The sequence below is a fragment of the Neofelis nebulosa genome, chromosome 15 (assembly GCF_028018385.1).
Source record: "Neofelis nebulosa isolate mNeoNeb1 chromosome 15, mNeoNeb1.pri, whole genome shotgun sequence".
NCBI classification, from domain to species: Eukaryota; Metazoa; Chordata; class Mammalia; order Carnivora; family Felidae; genus Neofelis; species Neofelis nebulosa.
Window position 1 is genome coordinate 22127020 of NC_080796.1, and position 19053 is coordinate 22146072.

Consider the following 19053-nt stretch of genomic DNA (forward strand, 5'->3'; position numbering starts at 1 on the left):
ACATGAAACAAGGACTAAATCCAGAAATTCAAAACTGTGTTTAAAAGGGTGCTGGGCGCCTGGGTGGCTCAGTCGGTTGAACATCTGACTCTTGATTTCAGCTCAGGTCATGACCCCAGGGTTGTGGGATCGAGCCTGGTGTAGGGCTCCACGCTGAGGATGGAGCCTGCTTGAGATTCCCTTTCTCTCCTTCTGCTCCTCTCCCTGCTCACACTCTCTCTTTCGAAAAAGAAAAAAAAATTAAATTAATCTTTTAAATAAATAAATTAAGGTTGCTGAAGGAGAAAATAGAAACAGGGGAGGGAACAATCAAAGAGGTGATGGAAGGAAGATGGCAATCTTCTAATTATGAAAACTCCACCAAGTGCTGTGTGGGATCACGTTTTTACATTTATTTTTATTTTTTTACTTTAAAAAAATTTTAAGTGATCTCTACACCCAACATGGGGCTCCAACTCACAACCCCGAGATCAAGAGTCACATGCTCTTCCGACTGAGCCAGCAGCCAGGCACCTCAATAACTTTTTTTTTAATTACATCTAGACACATTCTGGTGAAATTTCAGAACTCCAAGGAGAAAATCCCAGAAGCCTCTAAACGAAGAGAAAAAAGTCACCTACAAAAGCACAAGTAAAGTCAGACTTGTACCAGCAATGCTAAAGACGGATGGCGATATCTTCAAGAAAATAGCTTTGGAGTCCATAATTCTAAGAGCAAAATACAAAGATTTTTGCATACTGAAGCCCATACATCACCTATGGAAAAAATTATTTATGGGCATAATCTAGCATGATGAAAGGAAAGCAAAAAGGAGGCTCGCATGGGACTCCAGAAAGAGTGGCTAAGGAATCCATAAGCAAAAGAAAAGAGGAAGATAGTTAAAAAAATTTTTTTTAATTAACCATTTGACTGTTTCACTCAAAAGAGTGTCTTTTAAGTAGTAGATGTTTAATGATATTGATCATATTTCCTTTGTTATGGGTTGAATCCAATGGTAGTTTCTACAGTGAATAATATTTATACATAATCATAACAAAGTAAAGGTTGTTTTTTTGGTTTTCCATGTATGGAGTCATTTCTTGAAAAGAATGAAGACTTAATTATACTTACAGAATAGAATGTAAATGTTATAGACCTTTTCTATGTAAAAATAATGGCTCCAAAATTTAAGACAGGGAGAAAAATAAAAGGCTAAAGCAATGTCTTAATCTCCTTATACTTCATGGCAGAGAGTCAATAAAGTCTGTTTAGAGATAATGAATCAAGAGTTAAATACATGTCATATTATTAAAATTATCGTGGCAAGCAGTAGAGGAATCAACACGAGAACGGTTAATACAGGGCTGTCTCTGGGAAGTGGAGCGCAGGGAGGGATACTTGTATTTCTCACATTTTATTATTTTCAAGTTGTAAAATTATGCATGATGATTTTTTACCATCTTTTCTGTGTTCTCTCTTCTCTACACCCACACCCACACCCACACCCATGTACATATATATATATATATATATATATATATATACCGACACACACACACACATACATATTTCGGTTCAAAGACCTTACCCTTCGGGAGATGCAGAGCCACTGAATACTCTTAAAGCAGAAAGTCACATATGAAACTTGAAATAGTCCTTTAGGAACATTACTCTACTGAATTGCAGAGGGGCCTGGGACAGACGGCCTGGCATGAGGGAACCTAGTTAGCAGGTGATTCACTGCATCTTCAAGTACCTAGTATGCTTACGTCCTCGTCTCCCACTTGGTACTTACGTCACACTGCCTGCAAATAAGGAAGGTCTTGAACAATTACATACGTACATACATACCACAACTCGGCCACTTCTCGGCACCAGCATTTCCAGCTTTCACTGTCAAATCTTTGTTCTCTTGCCCTCTCTCTTCCTCCCCACTTTAGACCTACCCTTTCTTTGAAGGCTCATTCGAGTTTTGATTCCTGCAGGAAGCCTTTTCCAACTTGCCCTACCTTTTAGAGAGGGTTACAAAGACAGACGGATCTCAAGTCTGCATTCAGAAAATAAAAACAAAGAGATAGATTGTCTTCTATGAAGATCATAAATGAGCTTGATAAAGATACCTGAAAGGTAAAGAGCAAAGACTGTTCTCTGTGGCACCTCAGCACCTCGGATAATGTAATAAACCATCGAATGGCCCTTTACTTGCTACAATTTATCCATTGGGTCAAACACTTATAGAAGTAGGAGCACCCCGGTGGCTCAGTCGGTTAAGCTTCTGACCCTTGATCTTGGCTCAGGTCATGATCTCAAGGCTTGTGAGTTCGAGCCCTGCATTGGGCTCTACACTGTCAGTGTGGAGCCTGCTTGAGATTCTCTCTCTCCCTCTGCCCTCCTCAGCTCCCTCTCTCTCTCAAAAAATAAATAAGCTAAAAAAAAATTTAAATACATTCAGAAGTAGTGTTAAAAGACATACACCCAAACGACTGTTTTCCCAAGTGAACAGGGCTTGTCTCTCACCTGATATATTGATTCTCGGCTGGAAATTTGTTTTATTAAAAATTTGGTATCCTCTTGACTTTTGACATAACCTTTTGTAATACTATACATCAAGTGGAGGCGCTTTTTGATCTGCACATCGACAATATTTATCAGTAGTGGTATTATTATCTGGAACAGTGAAGAGAAAAAAAAAAAAAAAAGCCTGAACATTTGATGAGGAAAAGCACCCTCCACGGTAGGCATTCTCAAAGTGTCATCTGAGGGAACAGCGGGCACTACCCAGAGTCTTGTCAGAAATGCAAATTCTCAGGCCTTCCTCTAGACCCTCTGAACCAGAAACTCCAGGGCTGGGCTCAGAAATCTGTCCTAACCAGTTCTCCAGGTGAGTCTATCTATGCGCACTCAAGTTTAAGAGCCACTCTTCAAAGGAATGAAAGGTCAATGCATACCTGGTGAGGGAAGTCCTCACCACTGCCTTTACCCCCCATTCTCCACACCCCCAGATTTCAGGAGACAAGCGGTCTCCTAACCTGCATGATAGTCACCGACTAAATCAATCATCCCTCTGCCCCTCAGTTTCTTAACTTGCAAGATAAGGAACAGTGGGTATTAAAGATACTTCTCAGCTCTAAATTTCTCAAATCCTAAGCTGAAACAAGAGAGTGTGGTGATTGAACAGAATGCGTTTTTTGTTTTGTTTTGTTTTGTTTTTAATGTTTATTGATTTCTGAGAGAGAGAGAGACAGAGCATGAGTCGGGGAGGGGCAGAGAGAGAGGGAGACACAGAATCCGAAGCAGGCTCCAGGCTCTAAGCTGTCAGCACAGAGCCTGACACAGGGCTTGAACTCACAGACTGTGAGATCGTGACCTGAGCCGAAGTCAGAGGCTTAACCGAGTGAGCCACCCAAGTGCCCTGAACAGAATGGGGTTTTAAATATAAACCTTCCTAGGCTCAAGGACCAGCTCTACTATTCATTAGCCCTGTGACCTTCAGCAAGTTACTTGCAACCTTGAGGACTCAGTCTCCTCATCTGTAAGATGAGGATAATAATACTTAAGTACCCAAAGTCCAACTGAGCTGCTCCTCAAAAACCAATGCAGTCAAGGGGCGCCTGGAGGGCTCAGTCCGTTGAGCGCACAACTTCGGCTCAGATCATGATCTCGTGGTTCGTGAGCTCGAGCCCCACGTCAGGTTCTGTGCTGAAAGCTCAGAGCCTGGAGCCTGCTTCAGATTCTCACTCTCTCCCTCTCTGTTCCTCCCGACTTGCGTGCTCTCTCTCAAAAATAAACAAACTTAAAAAAATAAAAGAATGCAGTCAATTACAGAGAGAGTCACATCAGACTGCAGGGCAGATGGTGAGGAACCAAGTAACAAAGGAGGAACATGAGAAGAAGAAAAGAACATCATAGCAAAGGAATTATAAGAGCAGAGAAAGAAGAGACTTTTAGCCACTCTGATAGTTGTGTAACTTTGGGCAGAGGGAGAGATAGAAGAGGATTTTTACAAAGTTTCATTCTGTGATGCACTAATCCCCCCTTGAGCTGTTCCTAAGAGGATTTAAAGTAAAAATCTCCATCATTCTTCCAAGCCTTCCAATACAGGTTTCTTTTGAAAGCCACATTGTGCTGAGGACTGGCTATTAGAGCACCTGACTTTATATAGTGGTAACACCTACTTCACGGAGTTATTGCAATCGTTTAATTAGATCACGTTCGTACAGTTCTTTGCACACTTCCTGGAACATAGTAAGTGCTCACGAGAAAAAGTTGATCCTGATTATATTAATTCCTTAAATATACTTCATTGAGATTTGTCAAGTGTGCTGGACAGAAGCAGCAACTGGTTTATACTCTGAATAGATTTGACTTGTACAATAACACATCTTTAAATCTTTACTTCCCTCAGAGAGACATTTCCACAAAGTATTACTTCCACGGTGATTGTTTTACCTTCATCTGCATACAGTCACTGTATAAAAATGGATGACATAAGGAAACTTCTCCCTTCCATTAAAAAAATTTTTTTTTAATATTTATTTTATTTTTGAGAGAGCGAGACAGAGTGTGAACAGGGGAGGGACGGAGAGAGAGGGAGACACAGAATCTGAAGCAGGCTCCAGGCTCTGAGCTGTCAGCACAGAGCCCGACGCGGGCCCTGAACTCAGGAACCATGAGACCATAACCTAAGTTGAAGTTGGACGCTTAACTGACTGAACCACACCCAGCCGCCCCTCTCCCTTCCATTTTAAGACTTGGCCTCATGCTACATATCCTGATTTCTAGAATAGTCTGTGTTCCAGTGGGGTTATACCTTAGGTGGGCACTTGGCTGTAAACTCAGTCATAGAGCAAAATCACGAATAATCAAAATTACCACTTAAAGCAGCTTTTGTATATACAACTCTGTGTAATAACTCTTATGAACACCGAGGCTTGGTAACATTGACACAGAATCAAGGAAGGAATAGAAAATAAAGTCTACAAGTGCAAGTCTGAGCATTCAAACAATTCTGTCTTTAAGAGGACTACTAAATTTCTTGGAGAATGGGAACTACATGGAGGAGATTAATGAATGCCTTTTTCACCAGGGTTTACAGCAGGTTTTGAAAAAAATATTAATCTTTTATAACTTCAGTACATACCAGTAAACTCACTTGACAGGATAAGAATTCAACCACTCAAAAAAAAAAAAAAATACAGTGGCAAGCAAAACCATCTAAAGTTCCCAAGTTAAGGGGTGCCTGGGTGGCTCAGCCGGTTAAGCGTCCAACTCTTGATTTCCGCTCAGGTCATGAGTTCATGGTTTGTGAGATCGAGCCCTGTGCCCGGCTCTATGCTCAAAGTGCAGAGCCTACTTGGGATTCTCTCTCTCCCTCTCTCTCTCTCTGCTCCTCCCCTGTTCTCTCTTTCTCAAAATTAATTAATTCATTTAAAAAATAAAAAGGTAAAGCTCCCAAGTTAAAAGCTGTATAAGACAACTCCATTGGAAAGAAAGATGGGAGGTTTAGGAGCTGAGACTGGAAATCTGAAAATCTACCTTCAGAATCAAAACCAGAAGCATAGAAAGAAGGACTAATATCTGTTGCAGAGATTGAAGGCCACAGTAAAATCAAATTCCATAGGCGGTATGCTATATAGACATGGGCTGCAGAGAAAATAACTTTCGTGCTTCTGCACAGTTAGGGATCTATGAGCAAATTTTACTAAAGCTTGGAGAATTTGTTTCTGGGTCACCCTGCTTTAAGTGGCACCACCATTTTCATTCATTCACTCAACAAATATCTATTAAGAACTCACTACATGCTAGGTACCATTCTAGAACCGGACGTTACATCAGTGACCAAAATGAAGATCCCTACCTTGTGGAGAGTACACACAACATACAGTACAAAGGTAATGAGTGCTATGAGGAAAAGCTAAACCTTAAGCAGGTACAAGAGCATCAGAAACATGGGGTGGAGAGCTGGGTGGGGTGGGGAGGCAGGATGCCATTTTACACAGACTGGTCAGGGGAGCCTCTGTGAGAAGATGAGAAAGTGAACCATACAGACACCTGTAGAGACAGCATTCCAAGTAAAGAGAGCTCCTTCTCTGTTTCCTTCAGGATAATGAGATTTTATTAACACGTCTAACAAACAGTGTAGGACAAAAACCCCAATATTTAGAAATGTGACATTTTACCTTGATGAGAGGAATAAACCTAAGTATTCTGAAATATCCTAGTATTACTGTAACCTGAATAAGAACAAAATTGTCTTGTCTCAATTTGACAAAGTATATACAAAAGATATCAATGATTCCAAGGAGCATGATAAAAAAGTCCAAAGTATTCCAATATTCACGAAAATATTTCCTTTTCAAAATTATTATCTATTTGGAAAACAAAGAGAACGTATGTTATTTCATAGCACCTATACAGTGATGTATACAGTGATGGATCTTTGACATTAACAGTTAAATCCTCAACTACAAGTGAGTTACATTCCAAAAGTTGAGTTTTAAGTTATTCATTTAGAATTTCAGAAAAATTATTTTTAATCTCCAACATCAGAAATTATAATTTGATTCAAAATATAATCTATAATGAAGTTGAAGTGCCAAAAACAAGCAGTTAAAAACAGCAGTAAACAGAGTTTTTGCAATACTATTAATAATAAAGTATGAAAACACTGGTGCTGACAAATGATCTTTGAAGCATTTATCCTAAAAAATGGTTCTCATCTTATGACAAGGACCTAGCAAACCAAGTTGGGTTTATCCCCTTATTTATTTTTTGCATATGACAAAAATAGATTAAAAATATCTGAATTATTCTTTTTATTGGATACATTTCTATTTTAAACAGTACCTTCAGTGCTGATTGAAATATATATAAAAATACAAAATAGTAGTTTATTGACATAAGTGCTGACACATTTAACTCTCTTGCCATTGGCCATAGATGCACTATCATGGGATAAATGTATATTAATGTTATAACATGTCCTGCATATTCAAATTCTTCTGAAAATACAATGTGATATACAAAAAGCAGAAATTTATTATTTCTGAAAAAAAAAGACCAAATACAATGTTAGATCACTTTAAAAATATAACAATTAAGATCTGAAGTTCAACATTTGTTTTAACAAATCATTAACATTAACTTGAAGAAGAGTACACAAACATAAAATAAATAAGCAAAAACCTAAAGCATACTTTCTATACACAATAATCATAATAGAAAAAGATAAAAAAATATAGTTCTTACTAATTTATATCAGGATGGGGAGGATTTTTTAAAATCAAAGCTAATAGTACATAGGAAACAAGGCATTCAGACATCAAAAGCAAGAAACAAATAAATTTAGAGAAAAACATCAGCATCATTTAAAATAAGAACAGGAAAAAATATTTTATTCAGTAATTATAATGTCATTTTGTTTTTGTTTTTTTCAATCCATCCTAAGTAGAGCCCAAGAAAAATAGGTTACCTGGATATATGTCAAGACCTTAGGGTTTTAATTTCTTATATTTCTCTTCAAACTTAATGGAAAAAAAATTTTTTAATCATCAGAATTTGTTATGAAATGTATGTCAATGACCACTTAAAATTTAGTAGCATTAATATTTCTGGCATTTCTCATGTTGACATCTTTCGTTAGTAGAAAAACCTGTCTTCCTGCTCTAAAAAGTATGTAAGTTCACAACTTATATACTAAAGGGAAAACTTTACACAAGTTCAGTGAAATCTGTATCTTGTGACTGTTTGGTTACAGCTATTGTTGGTAAATTGGTTACAGCTATTATTAAGGCCATGTTGTGTTTTTCCTAGTAATGGACATCAACAGAGCCACCCCTTGGCACAGATGAAATTGAGAGGAAGTTACAGACCATGAGTTTGTTCTTTCTCTCCCCTGATCACTGTTATACCCAGAAGAATACCAGAAGGATGTGAAAGCAGTCCAGTTTGTAATATGACCTTTAGACATGGCAGTTAACCCTTAAAGAGTCCAAATGTGACCATTCTTTTATTCTTCTCTCTACCTACTCTCTAATAAAGATATCAGCAAAGTTGCCAAAACAGAGTGGGGAAAGAGAAGCAAGAACTCTGCTCCATCACCACTCAATCAATAAGTTGACCATACTATTAGTTGATTTTTCTTAATAAGGAAAATCAACGTAATCAATGCTGACAATGTAGAAAAGGTTATATTTTTGTCTATTGCTATTACGGTTTATAATACTTACCCATATAGAGTAAGAAGTGCCTTATCTTTATGATATTCCAAAAAAGTTAACATGTTTTTAAACTTCATAAGCCAACTTCTAGCTCTTACATAAGTTGAAACATCGTAAATACTCATGAATCTAACAGAGAAAAATATACACATATGTTATAATAAAAGTCAAGTGCTGGAGGTACCTGGGTGGCTCAGTTGGTTAAGCACCCAACTGTTGATTTTGGCTCAGGTCATGATCTCATGGTTTGTGAGTTCGAGCCCCATGTGGGGCTCTGGGCTGGCAGTGTAGAACCTGCTTGGGATTCTCTGTCTCCCTCTCTCTCTGCCCCTCCCCTGCTTGTGCTCTCCCTCTCTCTCAAAATAAATAAATAAACTTAAAAATATTTTTTAAATGCACCATCCTGAGCCTCTGTATCCATCCACCTACCCACTCATGGTCATGGTACAGGAAACTCTTCCTGCCTCTGTTCATTGAACCATGCTTGGCTTGAGGTAGCACATAATTAAAGCTTCTCCAGACCAATTTTTTGGGGTCCAGAATCAAGCCCTCCTTTGTCATGCCTTGCCTAACCCAAGCCTCCCCAAGGCCCTGAAGGCTCTACCCTTTCCAAACTTTAGGAACTGATGTTAGATCTCCCAGATAGGTTACCAGACTTCTGAAATGTTAACTATCACCCAGACAGAATTTCCTATTGTTGTTGCCCCCACAAGCTTTGTCTTAGATCATCCATTAGCTAATTTGTACCAGGACTGTGACCAGATATTGACATATCTCTCAGACACCTGAGTTTTTCCCACTAGATTTAACTCCATCAGTGGAGTCAGTTCCTTCAAGACTTGCTCCACCTGAGGAAGCAGCCTAATGACAGGCTCCAGGCTTCCCTACCTACCCTACCCAGTAACTTAGCAAATATGATAGAAAGATGGGATAATCATAATAGTATCTGAAACTACATAAGTTCCATTTATGACTCCCCTAGTCTCTTATCTAATTACACTTCTTCCAGAATCTCCTAATGTCACCAAAGTTATTAACCTTCAGGGGAAAAAAATGTAAACAAGTAAAATAAGAGGATGGATAGATAGATGAATGGACAGATAGATGAGGATAGGTGAGATAAATTGATCAACCTGGACATTTAACTCTCAGCTTTTAAATTTTATTTATCCATATACCCATTTGATTTTGGAAACAACAATTTAAGAAATATTATACTTACTTTCCTTGGATGGGACAATAGCTTTTGGTTGCACCGATTAATATCCGGGCTGCCTCTACACTGAGGGTTCCATCATTACACTGTTTTTCAAAGCTACTCTAAACATACAATTTTAAATAAACATTACAAAGGACCAAAACATAAATGTAATATACTCTACTTGACCTTTACATAGTCCTCACTATTATTATTACATTCATTATAGAAAAATATACTTTTACCAAAAATCTCCTGTAGCAGGAAATAAATTCCATTCAATTTAAATATTTACTAAATATTCATTTTTTACAAAGTAATATCCTGGATGTAATAAAAGACACAAAGTTTCCTAGCTTCAGAAACTCAAAATCTACACAACTCAAAGAGTTTTCCTCAGTAATATAAATAGTATCACAGTGTCATCTTTCTACAGCAGGATAGTACAAAGTATTAATTCAAAGGTTAACTAATCATCTCAACCTCTTAAGGAACTACCAGGAGAAAAAAAGTGAATTGTGTTCTTTTTCCCCCCTTTTTGCCAGGTTTATTGCAATATAATTGACACATATTGTATAAGTTTAAGGTGCACAATGTAATGGTTTGACACATGCATACATATTGCAGAAAATGGTTACCACAATAAGATTAGTTAACACATTCATCCCTCACATAATTACAACTTGTGTGTGTGTGACTGTGTGTGATGTAATATCCACTCTCTTAGCAACTTTCAAGTATGTAATACAGAATTGTATAGTCACCATCCTGTATATTAGAGCCCCAAAACTTATTCATCTTATAACTGAAAGTGTGTACATTTTAACACCTCCTTCATTTCTCCCACCTTCCAGCCCTGGAAACCACCATTTCACTCTGTTTCTATGAGTTTGGCTTTTTTTGTTTCAGATTCCACACACAAGTGAAATCATATACTATTTGTCTTTCTCTGTCTATTTTACATAGCATAATGCCTTCAAGGTCCATTCATATGTTCACAAATGGCAGGATTTCCTTCTGTTCTATAATTGAATAATATTCCATTAGATATAGATAAATAGATAATAGATAGATAGATAGATAAACATTTTCTTTATTCATCCATCAATGGACACTTAGGTTGTTTTCATGTCTTGGCTATTGTAAATAATGCTGAAAGAAACATGAGAGCCCAGAGAGCTCTTTGAGATCCTATTATCATTTCCTTCTGACATATACCCTGAGTGAGGTTGCTGGAATATACAGGAGTTATGAATGGCTAAAATCAAAACTACAGTGAGGTTGCTTATCTTAAAAACAAAACAAAACAAAAAAACAACTCTCAGTTTCATTGATTTTTTTTCTGTTGTCTTTCTTGTCCTATTTCATTTATTTCTGCTTAAATATTTATTATTTCCTTCTTCCTACTAACTTTATGAAAATGGGCCCAAAGAACAAATTCTTCTTTTCCTGATGTGTAAAGTTAGGTTATTTGAGATCTTTCTTTTTTCTTAATGTAGGCATCTATCACTATAAATTTCCCTCTTAGAGCTGCTTTTGCTGCATCCTATAAGGTTTGCTATGTTGTGTTTTCATTTTCATTTGTCTCAAGATATTTTCTGATTTCCCTTTTGATTTCTTCTTTGACCCACTGGTTTTTCAGGAATGTGTTATCTAATTTCCATATTTTTGTGAATTTTTCAGTTTTCTTCCTGTTATTGATTTCTAGTTTTATACCATTTATACTATTTTATACCATTGATTTCTAGTTTTATACCAACTTTATAATGATATAAAGGAAATATACTTGACATAATTTCAATCTTCTTAGATTTGGTAAGGCTTGCTTTGTGACCCAACATATGATCTATCCTGGAGAAATTTCCCAAACAAATTTGAGCATGGAAACTTTTTGTTGTTGTTGTTATGCAGTTCCTATCAACATTCTGTGGATCAGAGCAAATGTTTTTTGGAACTCACTTAGGAAAATGCTGTGGGACCTGATGAGCCATTGTAGGGTTTTAAGCAGGAAGGTGGTATAGTCCTATTTGTCTTTTGGATAAATCCCCGTGATTTGACCGCAGAAAAATTGGAGGTAGAGAGATCAGTTGAAGCTTATTATTCAGGAAAGAGGTTATAATTTCCTAAATTAATAGACACAAGAATGGAAAGGGGCATATTTGACAAATATTTAGAAGGTAAGAATGATAGAGCTTGGAGAGGGAGAGAAAGAGGACTGACCTGAGTGATCACATAAGGTAATGAGCCCGTTCACTGAGACTAGGAATACAAGAGCCAGTTTGAGATGAGTTCAATGTGGATTTAGGTGCCAGCGATATGTCTAAGAAATGTCTAGCCACAGTTGAACTTATGAGTATAAAGAGATGGTGGTGAGAGTTTGGGAAGGAAGAATATAGATTTGAGGAACATCTGTGGATAGCATTGAAATGAGCGTAGCTAAGAAAAAAGAAGGAGAGATTACAAGGGAAGAATGATGGACAGAGTTAACTGTTCTGAGGAAAACATTAAACATTAATCATGCTCTGAGGAAAACATTAAAGAGATAAAAAGAAAGAGAGGAGCTCATGAAAGAGACCAAAAAGGAAAGGGGTCACAAAAACAGGGAGGAGTGCCACTAGAGGGCACTCTCAGGAAAGCCATTAAAGGACAACATGGAGTGGGCTACTACATGGGATTGTTGGCTAAAAAAAGTAAATGTGGTAGGTCATTATAGAAACAGCCCCAACGTATCCATGCCTTCCTGTGTCCATGCCCCTTTGCAACTGACGCTACTGCTTCTCCTAAGAGATGGAGTCCACTTCTTCACTCATTGACTCTGGCTAGCTTTGTGATTTGCTTTAACTAATAGAATGGGAGTAAAAATGATGATATTCAAGTTCCAAAACACAGGATTTAGAGGCCTTGCCGCTTCTCCGCTCACCCTGTTGGAACCCAGAGACCACCATGCTGTGAAGAAGCCCAGTCCACTCTAGTGCAAGATAGAAGGCCATATGGAAGACCACCAAAGTGCTCTGAAAGGCAACCAGCATCAACTGCCAAATTGGTGAATGAGGACATTCACAACCCCACTGAACTATGAGATGACCACAGACACATGAGTGCTCCCAGCCAAGATCAATGACAGAATCATCCAGATTGCCAACCCACAGAACTGTGAGAAATAATAAATCATTGTTTTAAGCCAGTAAGTTTGGGGGCATTTTGATATACAGCAAAGGCTAGCCAAACAGAAGTCAGTACCAATTATTCAAAGCCTCCATAACAAAGGCTAAAACATTAGCTTTAGGACTTGGGGGTGAGTAGAGTGAGAGAACAGTACAAAAACTGGTATTGGAGGTGGGAGGGAGGAAGCTGTGCTCCAAAGAGGCACCACAATGGGCAATACTGTCACCTGAGGACACTGCGAAGGTGGAAAATGAGCCCAAATAACTTATGAATCTGGCTGCTAAGAACATTTCTAGACTTCTAACATTCTAGAAATATTAAAACTATCAACTTTTAAATTAAAAAAAATTTTTTTTTATTATTTGAGAGAAAGAGAGAGAGAGAGAGAGAGAGAGAGAGAGAGAGAGAGAATGAGCAGAGGAGAGGGGCAGAGGAAGAGAGAAAGAATCTTAAGCTGGCTCGACCCTCAGTGCAGAGCCTGACGCAGGGCTCAATCCCACAACCCTGGGATCGTGACCTGAGCCCAAATCAAGAGTCAGACATTCAACACACTGAGCTAACCCAGGCACGCCTAAAACGATCAACTTTTAAAGCTACTTATGGGGCGCCTGGGTGGCGCAGTCGGTTAAGCGTCCGACTTCAGCCAGGTCACGATCTCGCGGTCTGTGAGTTCGAGCCCCGCGTCAGGCTCTGGGCTGATGGCTCGGAGCCTGGAGCCTGTTTCCGATTCTGTGTCTCCCTCTCTCTCTGCCCCTCCCCCGTTCATGCTCTGTCTCTCTCTGTCCCAAAAATAAATAAAAAAAAAATAAAATAAAATAAAAAAAAAAAAAAATAAAAAAAAAAATAAAAAATAAAAAAAAGCTACTTATGATAACGTATGGGAAGAGCTAGGGAAAGCAAAGAGAAACAATTCAATCTGCAGCAGAAATTAGCAAAAAGACTCCACGATTTGCCAGGTTGAAAACTAAATTTGTTTCTCATTGCAGTCTTTTCGGCTGGCAAAAGATCTAAAAGTAAAGATCAAATCTAGTGTGCTGACAGTAAAATATGGCCTCAGGTTCCAGATCAAATCAAGATCAAAGACTCTTTGTTAAGACCACTGAAAGACTAAAAGTTGGTACTCAGTCTATCTTCTCAAGCAGACCAAAGGCTTTCTCCGACTCTTATGACATATGGCCTATCTGAAAAGGAATTGTGGAGTGGAGTGGACTATAATCAGATTGATTGAAAATACACAAGTTTCTAAGTAAATTGTACCAGGTTGGACGAAAAGAGACAGAAACTATTCTAAATGAATAGAAACCTCCCAAGTTTCTACTGACAGAAATCAGACTGAGAAGGCCAGTCAGTTACAAACATAGATTATTTTCTATGGAAATGTAAAGAATGAGGTGCACTGGTTCCTATGCCCAGTGGGATTTCATAATTGCCATGGACCAGTGATTAATCAGTACTTCCTGTTCTTCCCCTTCTTGAACAGAAGTGTCTGTTGATCAGCACTAAATGGAGAGGGGGTGGGGGACAGATAACGTGTTTCTTAGTTCATAGGTCTCTAGATCAAGAGGAATAATACTTAAGGAGATACAACTAAGGAACCTCAGCATACCTAGACCAAATGCAGATCATGAGATACTAGACTTTGAATCTAATGCCATAATAAGATGAAGCTTGGTGTAGGGGGTGCAGGGGGGTGTGTCTTAGAAAAGGATGAGTGTATTTTGTTTATAGGAGGCATATGAATATTTGTGGCCAGTGAGCACAGTGTAGTACATTAAATATGGTTATACCCTAATTCTTTTTTCCTTTTCTCCTTTTCTTCTTTTTCTTACAATTATATGAGAAGATGGATGTTAGCTAAACCCATCGTGGTAATCTTTTCACAATATATGTAAATCAAACCATCACAACTCTATGCATTAAACTTATACAGCAATGTATGCCAATTATTACTCAATAAAACTTGGCTGGGGGAAGCATCCAAGAAAAAACAAACAAAAATATGGTCACAATTCTTTGCATCTCCTACCATTGAGAGTTTGAGTCTATTGCCCCCACCCTTTTAAATTAACATTTATTTACAAGTCTGGTAGTAGGGTACTGACTCTTGGCTGTGTGCCTCAGTTTACTTTTATGCAGCCTCTTATTCTTCAGCTCACATGATAATCTCAGGGCAGTATTCAACGTAGAAGGTGGAAGCTGTAAATCTTCTCAAAGCCTAGGCTCCAGAACATTCCCAAAGTCACTTCTGACATACTTTTGGTCAAAACAGGTCACAAGAACAGCTCAAATTCAATGAGGTGGCGGGGGGCGGGGGGGAGAGGAGGGATATAGGCACCACCTCTTAATAGGAGGCTCTATCAAAAATTTATGACCATACTCTACTGCTCCTGATAAGAAATTTTCAAACTCTGGGAATATTTTAAATTAAGTTCAGAAATGTTTAAAAGAAGAAAAAAAGAATTGTTTAAAAGAAGGAAAATATGGTATCAATTTTTTTGCATTAAGGAGAAGTATGTTCTTCAACAGAAAAAAATAAGAGAAGGAATTTATAGATTAAAAGAGACTTAAAGGACTTATCCATTAATTACAATGTGGGAACTGTACTGGAATTCAATTTAAAAATGTGAACTGTGAAAATACACATTGATCATATTAATGAGAGTTGGAAATTTGATCACTCACTCAATGTTTGATGTTATTATTAATTTCTAGGTATAATACTAATATTTTGCTATGTTTTTTAAAAGACTTTAAAACTTAGAGATCTGTAATTGAAATATTTACAGATGAAATAATATAATATTTGGGATTTGTTTCAAAATGATACGGAAGGTGGGGTAGTGAATGAGATTGCAGGTGGGGCAAGGTTTCCCATGTTGGTTTTTAAGGCTGGGTCATGGGTACATAGGGATTCATTACACTATTATATCTACTTGTATATATGTTAGAAATTCTTCTTAATAATAAATTTAAAATACAAATAAGAAAGATAGACTTGGCTTAACAAATATATGTATATGTTTTTGTGTGCTTGCAATAGTGAATAAAATGTGTCTTATTAGAATATAACCCCAATTTAAAATGTGCAATTTGATAAGTTGATTTAAACTTGATTTTACCTAGTAATCTCCCTTACTTTAAATATAAATAATACATAACACAATAATATATAAATTTAAAAATATAATCTTCCTTATATTAAACCATTGAAAACTTAAATCTTAAATATTTCAAGAGAATTTTTGGCTCACTAGATGTATTTTAATTTATTAAATTTATAAGAGTTAAATAAGCACTTAAGAGAACTTTATATAAAAGAAACTCAAATACATTAAGTTTATAAGGGCAGTTTTAAATATTTGAAGATATTTAGTTAAATAGGTATGCAAATAGCACCAAACATTGTTCAAAGTCCCCTCAAAAGTGAACAGTCAAAAATTACAAGACGTAGAACAGGATAATAAAATTTGTGACTTGAACTTAAAGCCTAAGACATTTATTGTTATTTTTAACGTCTATAAATCAAACAAATTTTAACAACTACTATGCTATCCAAACTGAAAAAATAGGGGCACATGGGTGGCTCAGTCAGTTAAGCATCTGACTTCTGCTCAGGGCATGACCTCACAGTTTGTGAGTTCGAGCCTCACATTGGGCTCTGTGCTGACAGCTCAGAGCCTGGAGCCTGCTTGGGATTCTGTGTCTCCCTCTTTCTCTCCTCCTCCCCCACTCATGCTTTGTCTCTCTCTGTCTGTCAAAAATGAATAAATGTTTAAAAAAATTTTTTTTAACTGAAAAAATATTTTTTCTAGTCACCTGAAAGCCCTGAAAGAGGCATTCTAGTTAACTGAAAGAGGTAAGAATTGAAAGTATTGCAAGAATTAAAAAAAAAAATAAATAAATAAATAAATAAATAAATAAATAAATAAATAGTGGATTATGTGAACTGTACCAACCATTTGTATTATAGCTACATGCAATCTGGCTTCTTCTATTAAAACTTCTTCTGTTGGGGACTCCTCTGTTTCACTACCACGAGAAACGTGGGAAAACTGAACAGTATCAGACTAAGTTTAAAAACATAAAGAGATAAAGTTAAAAATAAGCTAAAATAAGTAACTAAAACAAGCACTTCACTCAACAAAGATTCTAATAACTTAAATCAGAACGGTTAAAAGGAAGGGCTATGCATAACTGGGTATGCTCTCCACATGAGAAATGTTGCTTTTAATTGTGTGCTTTAAAAGTCATAAATTTGGAGAGATTTATAAGTCAGATTCTCCCCCAAACCTGTCTTTGCTCGACTGCTCTCTGAAGCAACCTGTGTTTCCTGCTTTTTATAGTAATGTGAGGGCAGGTGGCTCAGCTCCTCGAGCGGTCAGAAACATCAGCTTGGCAGAGGCCATGTGCAGTTAGTCAACCAGCCATGTAAAAACACCAATTCTCCTATGTTGGCAAACAAAGCTAAATTACCAAGACCTTCTCTTTAGAGAGAATTCAAAGAAGTCTTTTCACCCACATAGCAAAGCTAGTAAATATACCCCTGACTCCTCAGTTTTCTGACATTCCATTAGCAGAATAGAGGTTTTCTTAATATAACAAACTAAAGCAAGAAAGGCAGACCCAGGAGAGAAAGGAGGACTTTTTTTTTTTTTTTTTTTTTTTTGCCAGGTATCAACTCACAGGAATGGTGTATTCAATCTTTGTTTTTTCTTCTACTAAGGTCCAATTAACATTTGTCAAAATTTTTTCTGTTTTAAATAGCGTTATTGTGTTCTGTATTATCTCCTGAATGTGCTTAATGGCATTCTGCATGGCCATTTGCCTTGGGAGGGAAATAGCACACAGACCTGTGACAAAGAAAAGCAAGGATCTTAATAGAATATAGCAAAGACTCCAAGAGGCAAAACCCTGCAAGATGTAGTGAAATCTTGTTGGTGCAGTCAATCACTCGCATAGCCAAACCAGAGTGCTCAAAGAAAAGCAAGGACCACCTTTGGTCCAAAATTTTCCAAAAAATTACCCAACTCTGTTTCTCCTGGCTGTATAACTCAACTTTATCTGACTCAATTGCTAAGGAATGCTTTCTTCGTTTCCTTTCATTCCCTTTACCTAGAGACATGACTTGCTACTTCAAGGCACCCAATCAGTATTTCTCGAAGTATAGAAAACTACTTGTGTCTTCTACAGAGGAAGGCTGCCTATTAAACTATGCAAATTCCCCGGATCCAACCCATACCCAGAGAATCAATTGGAAATTGCATTTTAACAATTCTCCAACTGATTCTTCTATAAAATTTTAAAAATTTAAAATATTGAGGTCACTGCAACAGAGATCCCTCAAATTTAATATGTATCTGTTTCCTGGCCAGCAGCAAATCCACATGTCTCAAAACTTGTAGCCATTTGTATTTTCTTGAGGTATGGATTTGAAGTTACAGCTATGAGGCTCACTCACTGAAAAGAAGAATTTAATTAGTGAATGAGCTTAACCTGCTCACTTGGAATCCCATCTCAATAAAACTGTTCTCTTTTTGTAACTGCATGTGGCATGTTCCATAAAGAGTCCAAATGAGTTCCAAACGTTTAGTTAACTTTACTGCATTCTTTATGGGACACTGTGTGTAATGACAGTATTTGAAATTTCTGGGATCCCAAAGGTCTGGAGGCATATCCCTCTTGGTTCACTATGGTCCAGAGCAGAGACACATTTGACTGTAGGCTTAAGTTAGAAGTTGTCAGCTTTGGATTCAAAGCTGTATGGCTGAGACCATACAGGAAGAAAATTTTTTTCATTTGCCTAACTACATCCTCCCCATATGATGGAGAAACAAATACTTTCCAGTTGCTCTGGGGAAACATGAGTATATGTGGACCACTTGGTGGCACCAATACATTTGAATGAATTCTCTGTGTTTAAGATGATCCTGGAAGAGTGTGAGGAGGGAATCTGTTAAAGCCTTTGACTAGACAGAAGTAGTTGGTTTGAAACTCTTACTGATAAAACTTGAACTCTGTTAAGTGTTAAATGTGTGCCATGTAGTATTTCTAGAAAGGATGAGCATAGATTCTACAAGAAGAAAGTATTTACCATATACTTTTGTTTTATAATGAAAATTCCGAGGTTTATCTACTACAATAAAAAATTTTGTGGGGCACCTGGGAGGCTCGTTAAGTTGGTTAAGCACCTGACTCTTCATTTCAGCTCAGGTCATGATCTCACGGTTGTGAGATCGAACCCTGTGTTGGGCTCTGCACTGAGTGTGGAGCCTGCTTGACATTCTCTCTCTCCCTTTCTCTCTGCCCCTACCCCTCTCCTGCTTGCACATGTGCATGCTCTCTCTCTCTCTCTCTCTCTCTCTCTCTCTCTCTCTCAAAATAAATAAATAAACTTTTAAAAAGTTATAAGGGAAGAAAAAGAGGGGAAAAAAATATTACCATAACAGTAAAACCCCTTGTTGATCTTGCCTTTGAGTATCAGAGTAGGAGGAA

General features: G+C 37.4%; 1 protein-coding gene across 5 annotated transcripts in view; it reads right to left on the minus strand.

Annotated features, from left to right (window-relative positions):
* Positions 1 to 19053, minus strand: part of SLC9C2 (solute carrier family 9 member C2 (putative)) — an 86721-nt gene that overhangs the window by 31060 nt on the left and 36608 nt on the right. For all 5 annotated transcript variants that reach the window (XM_058700263.1, XM_058700261.1, XM_058700262.1 and 2 more), the window contains 7 exons: positions 17245 to 17411; positions 16518 to 16628; positions 9421 to 9518; positions 8208 to 8327; positions 6826 to 7024; positions 6159 to 6347; positions 2497 to 2646 (listed from right to left, as the gene is read on the minus strand). In XM_058700263.1, the coding sequence (XP_058556246.1) occupies positions 2497 to 2646; positions 6159 to 6347; positions 6826 to 7024; positions 8208 to 8327; positions 9421 to 9518; positions 16518 to 16628; positions 17245 to 17411 (1034 nt within the window). The remainder of the gene's footprint in view (positions 1 to 2496; positions 2647 to 6158; positions 6348 to 6825; positions 7025 to 8207; positions 8328 to 9420; positions 9519 to 16517; positions 16629 to 17244; positions 17412 to 19053) is intronic.